Source organism: Bombyx mori, chromosome 5 (assembly GCF_030269925.1).
Source record: "Bombyx mori chromosome 5, ASM3026992v2".
Taxonomy (NCBI): domain Eukaryota; kingdom Metazoa; phylum Arthropoda; class Insecta; order Lepidoptera; family Bombycidae; genus Bombyx; species Bombyx mori.
The window spans coordinates 11714069-11729367 of record NC_085111.1 but is presented as its reverse complement, the minus strand read 5'-3'; the positions used below and the strand labels follow the sequence as shown (position 1 = coordinate 11729367).

The 15299-nt window shown below is 37.1% G+C and overlaps 1 protein-coding gene across 4 annotated transcripts in view; it reads left to right on the top strand.

Annotated features, from left to right (window-relative positions):
- LOC101738267 (dynein axonemal heavy chain 8) overlaps positions 1–15299 on the top strand; it is a 62583-nt gene that overhangs the window by 9185 nt on the left and 38099 nt on the right. For all 4 annotated transcript variants that reach the window (XM_038011166.2, XM_062668716.1, XM_038011169.2 and 1 more), the window contains 28 exons: positions 58–202; positions 1387–1485; positions 1570–1696; positions 2501–2603; positions 2683–2848; positions 3506–3641; positions 3980–4091; positions 4166–4230; positions 4641–4800; positions 5257–5389; positions 5662–5779; positions 6670–6809; positions 7201–7381; positions 7862–8069; positions 8145–8274; positions 8373–8536; positions 9216–9359; positions 9450–9560; positions 9896–10050; positions 10136–10221; positions 10313–10512; positions 12610–12781; positions 12848–13096; positions 13494–13628; positions 13717–13845; positions 13923–14128; positions 14198–14336; positions 14795–15005. In XM_038011166.2, the coding sequence (XP_037867094.1) occupies positions 58–202; positions 1387–1485; positions 1570–1696; positions 2501–2603; positions 2683–2848; positions 3506–3641; positions 3980–4091; positions 4166–4230; positions 4641–4800; positions 5257–5389; positions 5662–5779; positions 6670–6809; positions 7201–7381; positions 7862–8069; positions 8145–8274; positions 8373–8536; positions 9216–9359; positions 9450–9560; positions 9896–10050; positions 10136–10221; positions 10313–10512; positions 12610–12781; positions 12848–13096; positions 13494–13628; positions 13717–13845; positions 13923–14128; positions 14198–14336; positions 14795–15005 (4124 nt within the window). The remainder of the gene's footprint in view (positions 1–57; positions 203–1386; positions 1486–1569; positions 1697–2500; positions 2604–2682; positions 2849–3505; positions 3642–3979; positions 4092–4165; positions 4231–4640; positions 4801–5256; positions 5390–5661; positions 5780–6669; positions 6810–7200; positions 7382–7861; positions 8070–8144; positions 8275–8372; positions 8537–9215; positions 9360–9449; positions 9561–9895; positions 10051–10135; positions 10222–10312; positions 10513–12609; positions 12782–12847; positions 13097–13493; positions 13629–13716; positions 13846–13922; positions 14129–14197; positions 14337–14794; positions 15006–15299) is intronic.

Below are 15299 nucleotides of genomic sequence, written 5' to 3'. Positions count from 1 at the left end.
GTAATATTTGCGGACAAAAATGGTAACTAAAACAAAATCGAATGGTTTTTCCTCTAGGTATAATGAAATCAGGGAAAACCCGGAATTGCCTCGAAATATGCCACCGGTAGCCGGCAGGGTTATGTGGATAAGGTTCTATAACAAAAATATCAAAGGACCGATGGAAGAATTCAAAAAACATTATGAAGTTATCACACATATGGTATATATAATCTTTATTTTAAGATTATGTTAATAGTAAACAAAGTACGGGGAGATTTGTTATTTACAAATATTAATCAATATTATGACAGCTCATAAACCACACAGCATGTAGTATTAAATCGTCATGGCCTGAAGGGTAAGTCGATCGATGTAGGTACTTCTTGATTATACCAGTGTTAAAATCCTCCAGACTATTTTTCTAAAGAATACGTACCTAACAGATGCTTACAAAGACTATGGAAGAATAACATGGTGTAATAAATAAAATCCCCATAATATACTGTAAAATTTTACGTAATTAGAGTGGTTGCGTGTATAGTGACCTAGCACTCCTCCCTATCCGCTATCGGTGCTTTTAGGTACCGTACAAGCATCGGTTACCTTTCTCGTCGAAACCGTCGCTTGCGACGAAGGGTTGGACGGGAAAATTAACCCTCAGACACAGTGGTGGATACGCGCCACTTCGATAAAGCGGCACGACACGAGAACCCTCTCATCGTGGCCGCCGGTAACTACATTCCCGATCCTGCGGAGAGAATGGAAAGCAGTCGACGTCGCCCCAAACACGTCATTTCGGATCCTCCCGATCCACTAACGGTGCTTTTAGGTACCTCAAGCACCGGTCACCGTTCTCGTCGAACCGTCGCTTGCGACGAAGGGCTCGACGAGTAAATTAACCCTCAGACACAGCCCACTGAATCTTCTCAGTGGGTCTCGTTTCCGATCCGGTGGTAGATTCTGCGAAGCACGGCTCTTGCTAGGGTTCGTTAGCAACGTCGTCAGGTTTGAGCCCCGTGAGCTCACCTACTAGTTAAGGTTCCGCTGAAATAGCCTCTCAAGGCTATCAGCTTAGGTAGGAAAAAAAAGGTGGATACGGTAGTAGATTCCGCGAAGCACTTATCGCTAGGGCTAGTGTTAACAAATTCGTCAGGTTAGACTCCGTGAGCTACGTACTCGCTCAGTGAATCTAGTATAACACCATGAAGTTACTAGAATAGGTAAGAAAGAAAATACTTAGTACGGGAATGTGCCACTAGGCAAACTGGGTGATCTCTATCCGTTACAACACCCCCGCAGAACGTCTGACCGACCGACGGTATTTAGTACTATGATGACCAACGGGTCAACACGGAAGTAATAAAATCTCCAATTATTATTATTTATCAAGTTATTATTTTTCAGAATACACAAAGATGCATAAAACTGTATAATGTTATGACTATTGTATTCACCGAATTCGAATTAATTTACCATAGCGCTTGGGCGGAAAATGTTGGTCAGGTAAAAGATAAATACATATACCTAAATACAAATATGCGATCGATACAACGGATAGTTTACTGTTTTATTGTTTATTTTCTTTAGGTCAGACTCGGTTTAGTCGCACCCCTACTGATACGTCATCCATCTACGAATATGTACATTGTGAATTTCAGTATTTATATACCGGAGTGTATAAGGGAAGTTGAATACATGTGGCAATTGGGATTACGTAAGAATATAAGAATATTTTTATATTTTCGTTTGCATTGCACATCAAACGTACCTGAAATATCTGTGTTATCACTGTTATTGTTAGTTTAGATGAAATTTGATACTATCTGTTTAATTGGGTACACATGGGTGAACAGGTTTTTTTTATTGCTTAGATGGGTGGACGAGCTAACAGCCCACCTGGTGTTAAGTGGTTACTGGAGCCCATAGACATCTACAACGTAATTGCGCCACCCACCTTGAGATATAAGTTCTAAGGTCTCAAGTATATGTATATAATATACATATAATCTGAATCTCGGAAACGGCTCCAACGATTTTTATAAAATTTAGTATACAGGGTATTTCGGGGGCGATAAATCGATGTAGCTACAATTTATTTTCAGAAAATGTTATTTTATTCGTGTTCTTCAATAATCAACTTTGTAGATAATCAACTATAAGACTCTTCCCGACATTTATTGGCGAATAATAATACTATTTTTCATAATTGAGAGCAACTAACTGCTTTTCAGCAGATGGCGTTGTTAAGCCACCCGAAGCCACTTAAAAATGCCTAAACGATCTTTGAATATTTCATCATATTATCAATATGTAATTCGTATTTAAATATAATTTCAAAAAAATACAATTTATCAACAAAAAAAAACCGAGCAATGCTCGGTCGTCGTCTAGTTATTATTGTACTAGTATATATTGTAAAAACAGTTAAGTTTTTTTTTATGCAACATAAAAAAACCACATGCCTGTCGGTTGTGTTGTTTTTGCCTGTTTATATAATTATGAAATTATGAAATAATAGGTGTTCCCGAAGGAGCTCAAATTGTAGCTTTCTGCAAGGAAAAAATATTGGGGAATTACGAGCGCATAAAATTCTTGGTGGAGAGAAATAATCAAATTAGAAAGTGAGTACTTGTTCACGCCACCTTATTTATATTTTACTGCTGTTAAGAAAAATACAGCATAAACAATTTGCCATTATAGGAGTATGCCGAAATTATATTTACCGCTCCTTCGAGCACAGTTGATAAAAATAGAAAAAGCCTTCCAACCTGGGCTGTCAACAATAACGTGGACTTCTTTAGAAATACCCTCGTATTGTGATAATATCGAAGCTATTCTCGATGAAGTCGATTTGTTTGTCAAAGAAGTAAGTAGATGATATTTCGTATATTCTTTAATATTTACTAATCGTATTTTTTTTTTTTTTCCTACCTAAGGTGAGAGCCTTGAGAGGCTATTTCAGCGTAACCCTAACGTTTGTAGGTGAGCTCACGGGGCTCAAACCTGATGACGTTGCTAACACGAACCCTAGCAAGAGCCGTGCTTCGCAGAATCTACCACCGGATCGGAAACGCGACCCACTAAGAAGATCCGGCGAGAAACTCAGTGGGCTGTGTCTGAGAGTTAATTTACTCGTCGAGCCCTTCGTCGCAAGCGACGGGTTCGACGAGAACGGTGACCGGTACTGATCGTAATTACTGGTGGTAAGACGTCTTGTGAGAGTAGGCACCACCACCCTGCCTATTTCTGCCGTGAAGCAGTAATGCGTTTCGGTTTGAAGGGTGGGGCAGCCGTTGTACTGTAATAACCGAGACCTTAGAACTCACGTCTCGAAGTAGGTGGCAGCATTTACGTTGTAGGTGTCTATGGGCTTCGGTGACCACTTAACATCAGGTGGGCCGTGAGTCGTCCACCCACCTAAGCAACAAGAAAAAAATATTTTTTTTAAATTATCCTCAAGCTAAACATGCATAAGTTGAAATGATAAAAAAAGGAAGAATAATTATTTTATTGAATTATCTAGGTGGTGGACATGAAGGAAGCTCGAATTGATGCAATCTTGCAGTCAATATCTAAAATGTTGCTTGTGTATTTGCCTGAGCAAGCTGTAGAGCCTGCGGTGTTTTATGAAGAGAATCTTTTACGACGAGATGAAATCGGTAATTTATTTACTTGTAAGATATCTACAATCTGAAAAGAAAATAACTATTAGGTCTGTTGTCATCGAATATGTTACTTGTTACTGTGTTACTTGATCTATGTACTGGCCCCTCTTATACATGGTTGATTTAAAGCTTGGTGAAATAGTTGTCGTAGTACCAACAACGTGTGACAGATGGCGCATGAGTAGATTCAACTAATCTATCTATTCATTAATTTATCGAAAGTCACAGCAATAAATTTATGCATTAAAATAATAATAAATAAAATATTCTTGATATTACAGTAATGTGTAATAATTTTGAATAAAAATTTTATAAAGTTTTTCTCTTTACAGCAATTGAATTGCAACAGAAATCTTGGAATGCCGAGATTGCTGTGATTGAATTGATACACAAGTTTCTCGACAGTGTGCCATCGAAACAGATTCAAGATTTAAAGGACAATTGGTAAAACCAAACTTAAATAAATAAAAATAAAACCTTTTACTTTTTTGGTCGTTATAAATTTTATAACTTTATAGGTTAGATATAGAAAAAGCGCTAAAACAAGTTACCTCTGCTACAAGAGTATTTCCTGAAGATGCTGGTATGTTTTTTCATCCGTTTAAAACAAAATTTTCAGTGTGACGTGTCTGTAAATTAATTTACCGAAGAATAAATAAATAAATATCGTCTTTTCTGTTCCTTTATTCTTTATTGTACACACAGTTAATACGATACAATAATTGCGAAAAGTTATAAAGTGGCGAGCTTAACTCAACAATTGAGTTATCTATCAGCTAACCGTTCTTAAAGAGGGAAACCTTAACATAAGTGGGTAGAAGAGTACAATCTAATCAATTTACTTATTGATACTTCTATAAACTTTATTTACTAAAAACTTGTAATTTGTTTAACTTGTACCACGATGGTCGAATTTAAAGTTTGATTTTAGTTAAAAAGGCTTTTTTTACAAGACATATTTACAGACTATCAGAAAAAATCCGAGTTTTTCAGCATTTTTGGAAATTGAAAATCCTGACCGATTCGACGTATTGCCCACTATAAACGAATGCAATGAATTATTCGCGTATTTCGCAACGAAATGCTTGGAGTCGCTCATCAAGTGTACCAGGCAGAGTCTTGATATATTACGGAAGCGAGCTTCAGTGTCCAGGTATAAAAACAATAAACCCAAATATCTAACCCGAAATAAAAAAGTAAGACTTTTTTATTCATTTGCTTGAGATGATTCTGCTATTGAGTTAAGCAGTTTATGGTTGATGGTTAAAGTTTGTGTTAGACAGTAATCATTTACAATTAAATTAATCGTGAGGTCACTTGACTTAGAAGACAATAAAATTGTTTCCTTCCTATCTCCAGGGGAGAGTAATGTCCGCCACAAAATATTAAACTTTGAAGTAGAATCCTCTTCCCGATGATTCCTAGAGATATGTATACCATCAAACGATATCAAGAGCGCTTAATTGCTTATGGTGTGACTGTGCCCATGAAAATACCAAAATTTGCCACTAACGATGATTTGAAAATAATATAGCAAAATCCGTAGTAAACTTTGTCCAAATGGACTTCTAATTTAGTGAGAGTAGAAATATTATGTATTTGTTTTCAGCTTTTTAACAATGACAACCGATCCTGAAGAACAAAAGAAACTAAAACCACTCATGCTAACGAAGATGTTCCTTCAAATTCCCAGAATACTCATTAAACCAGCGCTTGAAGAAATTCAGGCAGCTTTCTCTCAGGTGCTTACAATGAAATTTGCATTTTACTGCGTTATATTTTAAATGCTATTTTGCAAATTGTGTATTATCGTTTCGTTGGTAAAGTAGTGACCCTAGCTACATTACCGCGTAGGTCGACTTTCCCTTCGACGATCTCTGAAGTTATTTGATAATCAGGGCCTGGGAGTCCTTGTTTGTTTCCAATACTCGTAACATCACAGATTAGGGTTGTTGGTTTAATATATTTCATTTTACTAAGTAATTCGTTTTAATGTTATCATATCCATGTTTAGGTAGTTTTGAATTGCGTGATGGATACGCATCGTAGCGTGTTCATGTGGGGTCAGCAGGAACAAATCAAGAAGGAACAAATGAGGGGAGTGTCGTTGACTACGAGTAGAAGTGTGAGCGGTAAGATACTTTCGCATGTGTCTACAATTTTGTTCATCATCTTGTACTTTTACTACCATCTAAGGTTGTCTCTTCATTGAAATCTGTTTGTTTATTCGATATATGCATATCTACTTTTTCCTACTCAACTCTCTCTACAATTACTATCTGGCCTTGGCATCAGTCATATATATACTCGTATATATTTTATTGCATACATAGGTGGACGAGCTCACAGCCCACCTGGTGTTAAATGGTAACCGGAGCCCATAGACATCTACAACGTAAATGCCGCCACCCACCTTGAGATATGAGTTCTAAGGTCTCAATATAGTCAGGCTGCCCCACCCTTCAAACCGAAACGCATTACTGCTTCACGGCAGAAATAGGCAGGGCGGTGGTACCTACCCGTGCGGAATCACAAGAGGTCCTGCCACCAGTAATTACGCAAATTATAATTTTTCGGGTTTTTATTACACGATGTTATTCCTTCACTGTGAAAGTCAATCCTGAACGTTTATATATTTCGGTCACAAAAAAGGATGCGTTTTGTCTAACCCATGGACACAACTATTGAGTTTTTCAACGCATCTGCTCACTGAGTCGCAATTCCGGTGGTAGATTCAGCGAAGCAGTGCTTTTGCTAGGGATAGTGTAAGCAAATTCGCTGAGGTTGAGCCCCGTGCTCGTATACCTACCCACACCCATCTAACCGTAGTCGGAATAGCCTGTTAGACTACCAACGATTAGGTAGGAAAAAAAGGTGAGTTTTGCAATCAGGTAACGGCTTTCTATAAGTTGGATAACATTTTGTTTCAGAGTAGCTATTGTTCCCTAATACTACTCGTCTAATAGTATAGCTGACAAATTGGTACATTCTAAATTTGATACATATCATTTGATAATTTTAGGCTCGAAAACAGGGTCGAGTCTCGCCGGTATTAGAAATTATTTTCGAATGGTATCCGAACATAAAGATATCGTACGTTCTGTAATGGCCTTACAAGGCATGATGTTTATGTACAAGCCTGATATTGAGAAGCTGTTGAAGGTATGTTATTTAATAATGAAAACATAATAACATCTAGAGATAACACGGTCATCTGACCAATAATAAGGATACCCTGTACTATGGGAACCAGAGAATGATATACTTATTTATATAAAGAGGCCTCCACTATATTGCACTACCGTAGCAATTATTAGATTATTTTTTTTCTATCATCATTGGTCATTATTATAGCATGTGTTCTGTTGAATAATAGTATATAATTAGGTTTAACTCTTGTTAAGTATCTGTAAGCAGCGTTGCTTGCTTATGCATTCTGTAGACAATCTTCTGCCTTCTTACGTAAAAGAGGCTTACTTGCGATTACATAAAATATGTACGAACAACACTCAAGAAAACGCTGAATTAACTTCATGTTATTTAAATCTTATAGACCTACTCCCGATTTTCGTATCTTTGGGCTGAAGATAGGGTACAACAGGTCCAAGACTTCGTAGATTCCAATCCATTGAATGTGATTATCAGAGATATGCTCAAAAAATATGAAGGACAAACTGAAGAAGTGCTGAATTTACCGGAACGACACATTATTGGGTCAATAGAAATTAATATGGGTACGGAATTGTTTTAAGTTAAAAAGTTTGGTATTACATACTAATAAGTTTTCATAATAACGCCATGAAATCTAATCATGATGAACCACGTGGTTTCGACCGCGTTTAATTTGTATTAATTTCCAATAACGAGACATAGGTATGCCACAACGCTAGAGATAAAAAACAAGATTGATACGCGAAATAAGTTAACCAACTAATAAAATTTAATAATTATCAAGAGAAGCTCTTCCACGTTCTGCAAACAAAAACCCTATATGCTCATACAACAAAAAAATAATACTGCTGCTGTTGTAAGTTGGTTTCTAAATAACTACTTTATTCACTTAATTGCAATTGTTAAGCCGTTTCTCTTTGAAAAATAATTAAAATTTCTTAACTTGTACTGCCCTATTCTATAAGTTAGGAATGGTTTGCTATTTGACACAAATTTTCTCAATTTTATGCGCGCAAACTTGTAATTTGTTATCATTCATATAGATAACATAAAGCTTGCCCTACATGTCGAATCGGTGGAATGGAAACGGATTCTGGGTAAATTACTCAGTCAGGCGTACAAAGAACGAGTAATTAAATTGATGCAGTTTATAAACGACCGCATGAAGACTATGGGAAAGAAAATCAAAGATTTGGACGATGTCAGATTAGCTATGATGTGCCTCGAACTAATCAGAGAAGAATTTATTGGGTATAGAATATCTCCTTCAAATTACCATACATTGCAATGTGAATGAAAATTAAAAATATAAATTGGTTGTTTTAGTATGGACATGGAATTGGATCTAATTGAAGAAAGTTACGCCACGTTTGCACAGTTCAGTATTGATATTCCCAAAGAAGACATAGATTTGGTGTATGGATTGCGTTACGCTTTTCAGAATATGTTAATAACGGTATGCTTAAATACACCTTTTGTGCTAGGAATTGGATTCATATACAATTTTTAGTGGTATAATATACTAACCTTTAAAATTAAAAATCGTTATCCTAGTCTCAACAAGTTCAACAAAAAATAGTGGACATGCAAGGCCCGCTTCAAAAAGAGTTGACCGAAGGTGTAGCGTCATTCTTGGCCGATGTCTTGAAGTTTGATGCTGACTATGATGCATACGGTCCTATGACGCCTGGACTAAGCGCTAGAGAAGCTAGTGACAGGTAAAGATCGCAACTAAAAAGACAACAATTCACATTCAGTAAACAAATATACATTCTTAATAAAGACACCTCTCCACACCACATTACAGGCAATATATTCCTCTCACTGAAGCTTGATTCGAGTGATTTGAATGGCATAGTACCATAGATCTCATTATCATTCTCCTGCCCTTCTCCCAGTCACCTGGGGTCGGCGCAACATGTTTTCTCCTTCCATACTCCTCTATCATATAACATTTCTTCGTTGACTTCCCTCTTACACATTTCGCCTTTCACGCAATCCATTCATTTTTTCTTAGGTCTAACTCTTCCTCCAAAGCCTTCCTAGTACCATAGATCTATAGGAAAAAAATTACATGCGTACAAATTACTTGTATACTTGTGACAAAACTGACACCAATTCAGTTTGTGCATAGATAAATATTTGTAGTTGGATAAACACTGATTTGTAAATGAAGTTTCAATTCATTAAAATATATAGGAATATGAATATATATTATATAAATATATACATATATATGTGTATAGGAGACACGTATCAACAGCAAATTGTCGAAACTATTCTGAACATACCTTTTGCTCGAGGCAATCAATATAAAATGCTGATTGCGCGAAATTACCCATAGCGTATATATAAATATTAGATGAATAGTTTGGTAATGATTTGTTCTCATTTCAGGGTAATATTGTTCCAGTCGAGGTTCGATGAACTATGGAGAAGGTTCGAAATGTATTCAAATGGTGAAAAATTGTTCGGCATGGAGGTTAAGGATTATCCGATTCTTCACCAGAAGAAGAAGGAATTTAATTTATTGAGCAAACTGTTCGTTTTTTTTTTTTTCGTATTTAAGTTTTGAGCAATTCAGCACAAATTCTGATAATTTTATGGGTCACATATCGTTTTTGCCTACAGGTACAGTTTATATTTGGCCGTTATGAATTCAATAGACGGGTACTTTGAAACTCCGTGGAGTGAGATTGATATTGAGCAAATTGTTGCGCAGCTAGCGGACTTTGACTTAAGGTAGGTAGTCTATCTTTCAAACTCTTACTTTTAAATCTTTTGATTAATGTAAATCACGGTGAAGGAGGAATATTATGAGGTAACTAGTCCCCCTTACGGGTTGATGTGTTAAAGCCAGGGCCTTTGTTCATAGTTTGGCCATTAATAAGAAATACACGAGTATGCGATTGTTACTTTCTCCAGCAGTTACTGATACTTTCTCTAGCATTATTAGAATACATTGGTAGAGTATAATACTTCTCTTATTTAATCGTCAAACCTACTTCTTCCCTATTGGTATATAAGTGACGTCATAATTTGGACTTCGAAAATGATGTTAATAAACATTACTTTAGATGTCGAAAATTACCGCGAGGTATGAAAGATTGGCCTGCGTTCATAGAGTTGAAGAACAAAATAGATGATTTCAACCAAACCTGCCCATTACTAGAATTGATGGCAGATAAATCAATGAAAGATCGACACTGGAAGAGATTAGAAAAATTGATGAGTTTGTATTTGTTTTTCGCTGCACTATAACAATGAAATTTACTGATGTATGATGAGCGGTGATTATATATTTTATTAAATTTTAGATTGTATTCTGGATGTCGAATCTGAATCATTTACGCTGGCCAATGTCATGGAAGCTCCGCTACTGAAATATAAAGAAGATGTTGAGGTATCAGAATATTAGACAATAAATAATTTTATTGTTTTTCAAAGGGCAATATATTTATTGATAATCGTGAAACAATAAATCGTTTTTATAGGACATCTGTATAAGTGCAGTGAAAGAAAAAGACATAGAAGCAAAGTTAAAGCAAGTTATAGCTGATTGGGCTGTCATTGATCTCACATTTGCTCCATTCAAGAACAGGGGAGAGCTGCTCGTCAAACCTCAAGAAACCCTTGACATAATCACGTTATTGGAGGACTCGTTAATGATTCTCAACTCATTAGCTTCGAATAGGTAATAAAAGCAGTGCTTATAGGCAAACATTGAATTAAAATTGTACCTATTACCTATCTCTGCTTATTGTTTTAATATACATATAGATTATTTTTATGATTAACTTAACTCTTTCCGCTAAAATAAAAATCTTATCTTAGCAGTATTGGTAAGGCGTGTTGTATGACGAACGAATCGCTGAAATAGTTGGAATGGTGCGATATTTGATATTTCCTTGCAACTTTGGGTTGGACTTTTAGTCATCTTTAACTCGAATTATTGGGTCGATGGGCTCGTTTGGGTATCTACATCTATATACCTAGTCAGGTCATAAATTCTGTCACATGTTTAATGTAAAATAATTGAAACCAGTTTATTCATTATGTAACCATTCATATACCAAAATGAACTTAACAAAACATAGATTCTTACGACACTAAAGTTTATTCAAAATGACCTCCGTGATTTTTAATACAGGCCTTCAATCTGCGCGGCCAGTCATTTATCGCAGCACGAACGAGGTCCATGTCAATATCGGCGGCTGCCATAATCAAGGATGTCTTCAGTGACTCCAAATTGGGATGAGGCTTTGAGCACGCCTTTTCCTCCAAGTGTTGCCATATCTTGTAATCTAACGGATTCAAATCTGGACTGGAGGAGGGCCAGTCTTCCTGCCGGATGAAGTCGATTTCACGCGCCGCCAGCTAGTCTTGTGTGCTCTTCGCTCTATGAGCTGGCGCCGAATCTTGTTGGAATACCCAGTGCCTGTTATTGAACATGGTATGAGAAACAGGTTCCACAAGGTTCGTCAGGACTGTATTTTGATACACAACTGCATTCGTTTTTACACCTTTCTCACAAAAAATTACCTCTGTTAAGCCCCAATAAGAAACTCCCAACCATACCATGAGCGAGGATGGAAAATGACCTCGTTGGACACGCGGAATACGGTTGCTCGCTTCTTCACTACTGTGTGCGTACACCTTATCATTTTGTTTGTTGTAGCTCTCTTCTACGGTAAAAATTTTTTCATCCGAAAAAAGAATTTCCCGATATTTTTTTCCCGCGTACCGCTTCAACAAAGCGCGGCATCTCTTCAGTCTCAGGTCCATTAGACGAGCATTCAAACGATGTCCTGTTTTTCTTCGATATGCCCGAAGCCCTAAGTCTTCATTTAACACCCTTTTCACCGTGGTTCTACTTAACCCCATCTGAAGGGCCAACAGTTTCTGCTTACGTTTGGGATTTCTTTGAATTCTCGCCTTCACAGCTTTTATCACTGCTGGAGTCCTAACAGACCGAGGGCGACCACTTCTTGACCTGTCATCTACACTAGAGTCTTCATTGTATCGTTTGATGGTACGATAAACGAATCTTTTGGTTATATTCAAAATTTTTCAGTATGTTAAAAATTTGAATTGGCGCGTAACCGCAACGATGCAACGCAATAACTGCAACACGGTCTTCTTTAAGCGTCCACTCCATATTTAAAAATGAGTAAAATTCTAAAAATATACATTTTTATTTTCATGAACAATTCGAAATTCGAATTCAATAAACTTTTTTGTGGCCAGCATTCTAAAAGAAAAGTTTTTACTGTGTGACAATACTTATGACCTGACTTGGTATTATATAAAAATGAATTGCTGTTCGTTAGTCTCGCTAAAACTCGAGAACCGCTGGACCGATTTGGCTAATTTCGGTCTTGAATTATTTGCGGAAGTCCAGAGAAGGTTTAAAAGGTAGATAAATATGAAAATTCTCGGAATTAAATAAAAATAACAATTCTGTTTTTCCTTTGATGTGTTTCCCGTCGGACGGATTCCTTTTGTTTGTTTAAGTTTATTTTATACAAAAGTTTAGGTCTTTTATTTGTCGATTGAGGCACTACGAAAGCTAATTCTTGTGAATTGGCGGTAGTTCTTTTGACGTTCAACAAGTATGTACTTTCATTTATGTTGAATAAAACTTTTTTGATTTGATTTGATTTGATTTGCCGGGTCAGCTAGTAATAAATAAATTTTCGCTACAGAAATAGCTTTTATTTTTTTAAGAATCATGCAATCAATGGACTATTTAATACCCCAGTTAGTATACCACGATGTATAAATTTTATAGATACAATGCACCGTTCAAAAAAGATATTCTTCTTTGGATTAATAAGCTAGTCGGTACAGCCGAGATCCTAGAGAAATGGCTTCAAGTACAAAACTTGTGGATGTATTTGGAGGCTGTATTTGTTGGCGGCGATATCGCCAAACAGCTGCCCGCTGAAGCTAAGAGATTCGCTGTAAGTTTTTAAATATAGTCCATTTTACAGTATAGGTAAAATGTGCTAATAACTTCTTTATCACAGTCGATCGACAAGTCATACGTGAAAATCATGTATCGGGCTCGAGACATAGTGAACTGCGTTGAAACTTGCACGTGCGATGATACATTGAAGCAACTCCTGCCGCACCTGTACGAACAACTGGAAGCGTGTCAGAAATCGCTCACCGGGTACCTCGAAACAAAACGTTTGATATTTCCGAGATTTTTCTTCGTGTCCGATCCAGTTTTGCTCGAGATCCTTGGACAAGCCTCGGATCCGCACTCTATACAGGTATTGAAATTAAATTATGCAGGATTTATGAGTTTGTTCATGACGTGAATTTGAAGTCTCAGTTGTATTTGAATAACGACTAGAATAGGCAAGACTTTGATATTTGGCAGGACGCTTGGCTACAGATCTGAAGGTAGGTGCTGAAATAAAAACTGTCTTGTCTTCTACGAGTGATAAGTTCCAGTAACCGTTTAACAAGACGACCGTGAGCTCGTTCAGTCGTCTATTCTCAGGACTTCTCAGGGCTCTAATGCCCTAGTAGTACCCTAGTAAGTAATCAGAACAGGCAAGATTGCATGTTGTTGTTGAAATTTAAGGCCAAAGAATCTGTACCAACATGTGCATGTGTTGTGAATGCTTCAATGGGCGATCCTGAATAAACGACTTATCATTACAGCCTCATTTGCCCAGTATTTTCGACGCGATGTACACAGTCGATTTTGACGACAAGGAGAGGATAATCAATATGAATTCGGACAACGGCGAGACTATTCCACTGGAAAGACCTGTAGTGTGCACTGGTGGTGTAGAAGTAATATTGAAATCTGATTTATTTGGAAATTAATTATTGAAACTTATTTGTTGTCTTTGTTTATAAGATAGCTATTTGATGATTTTAGATTTGGTTGAACACTTTGTTAGACACAATGAAAGATACCGTCAGGAATATAATCGCTAATATCTCACAAACGATGTCTGGTGATCCGGAATTTGAGTTCTTAGTCGGATTCTGGTTTTTCCCTGGCCAGGTACTTTAAGGTTTATGCAGATACTTCGTTTATTTTACATTTATATGTTACTTCATTCATATGCTTGTTTATTTTAGGCTGGTTTGTTGGGTATGCAAATTCTGTGGACCAGTGACGCGGAATATGCATTAAAAAAAGCTAAAGCCGATCGATTTATAATGAGGTTGACGAATCAGAAGTTCTTGGATTTGTTGAATGGTCTCATCGACTTGACGGTGACTGATCTTGTATCTTTGGATAGAACCAGGGTCGAAACTATGATCACTATACACGTGCATCAAAGGTAAGTTCAGATATCATTAGAATTGCGTATTTGATCAACAAATAATATCTCCATTTTGTATACCTGCAGGGATATCTTTGATGATCTAGTAAGGATGAGAATAAAGTCTCCTATTGATTTCGAATGGCAAAAGCAAGCACGTTTCTATTACAACGAAGATTCAGATGACTGTATTGTTTCCATAACTGATGTTGATTTCTTGTATCAGGTTGATGCATTTTCTTGATCTTATAATATTTAAACATATACCCTCGTACATAATTATTGCTCTTGTTAGGTATAACGTATAATGCATTTCCTATTCAACTATTATTTTCGTAGATTTGTTTTTCCATATACCATGCAACTCTGGGTTGAACTCCCCTCTACAATGCTTTCGAAGCGTTTTAACACGTCTTTCTTCAAATGAGGTTTCCGAAGAGCCCTCGGCAATAGGCAGTAGCAATGTCCTAGGCATTTTTGACATCAATGCTCAGATGATCCATTTGGTCGTCAGCAATGGCAATAAAAAAAATTATAAACATAAAACTTTCGTAATTCACATTTCATCATTCTACTGACGTGTAATTTGCACTATTTTCAAGTATAAAGTGTTTTCAAGTACCTACAGTTTATTACTAGAGTTTGCACAATATGTGGTATTGTTTCTGAACTGATTTATTTTAGAATGAATATCTGGGTATAACTGAGCGTCTTGTGATCACGCCGTTGACCGATCGATGCTACATCACGCTCTCCCAAGCTATCGGCATGAGTATGGGCGGGGCGCCGGCGGGTCCGGCCGGCACGGGTAAGACTGAAACCACCAAGGACATGGCTCGAACACTCGGGAAACTGGTCATCGTGTTCAATTGCTCCGATCAAATGGATTTCAGAGGTATGAACGAATTGTAAAAACTTCTATGGGCGTAAATATCTGAAAGAAAAACCGCAGTATCGATTGATTCGTTACTATTAGGCATTCCGAATCAGGATTCGGATCGTGATCAGGGTCACGCAGGAGCCAGTCACCGTCGACGCCCTAGACACGTCCTTACGGATCCAACAGAACCAATAACCTTTGCATTAGACGCCTTCAGCTCTAACACTAGGAGCAGGCTGAGGAATCCCGGTAACTGTACTCGTCGAACTCGACAAAAAGTTCATCGTGCAGCCTTACCCATGCTTCAGA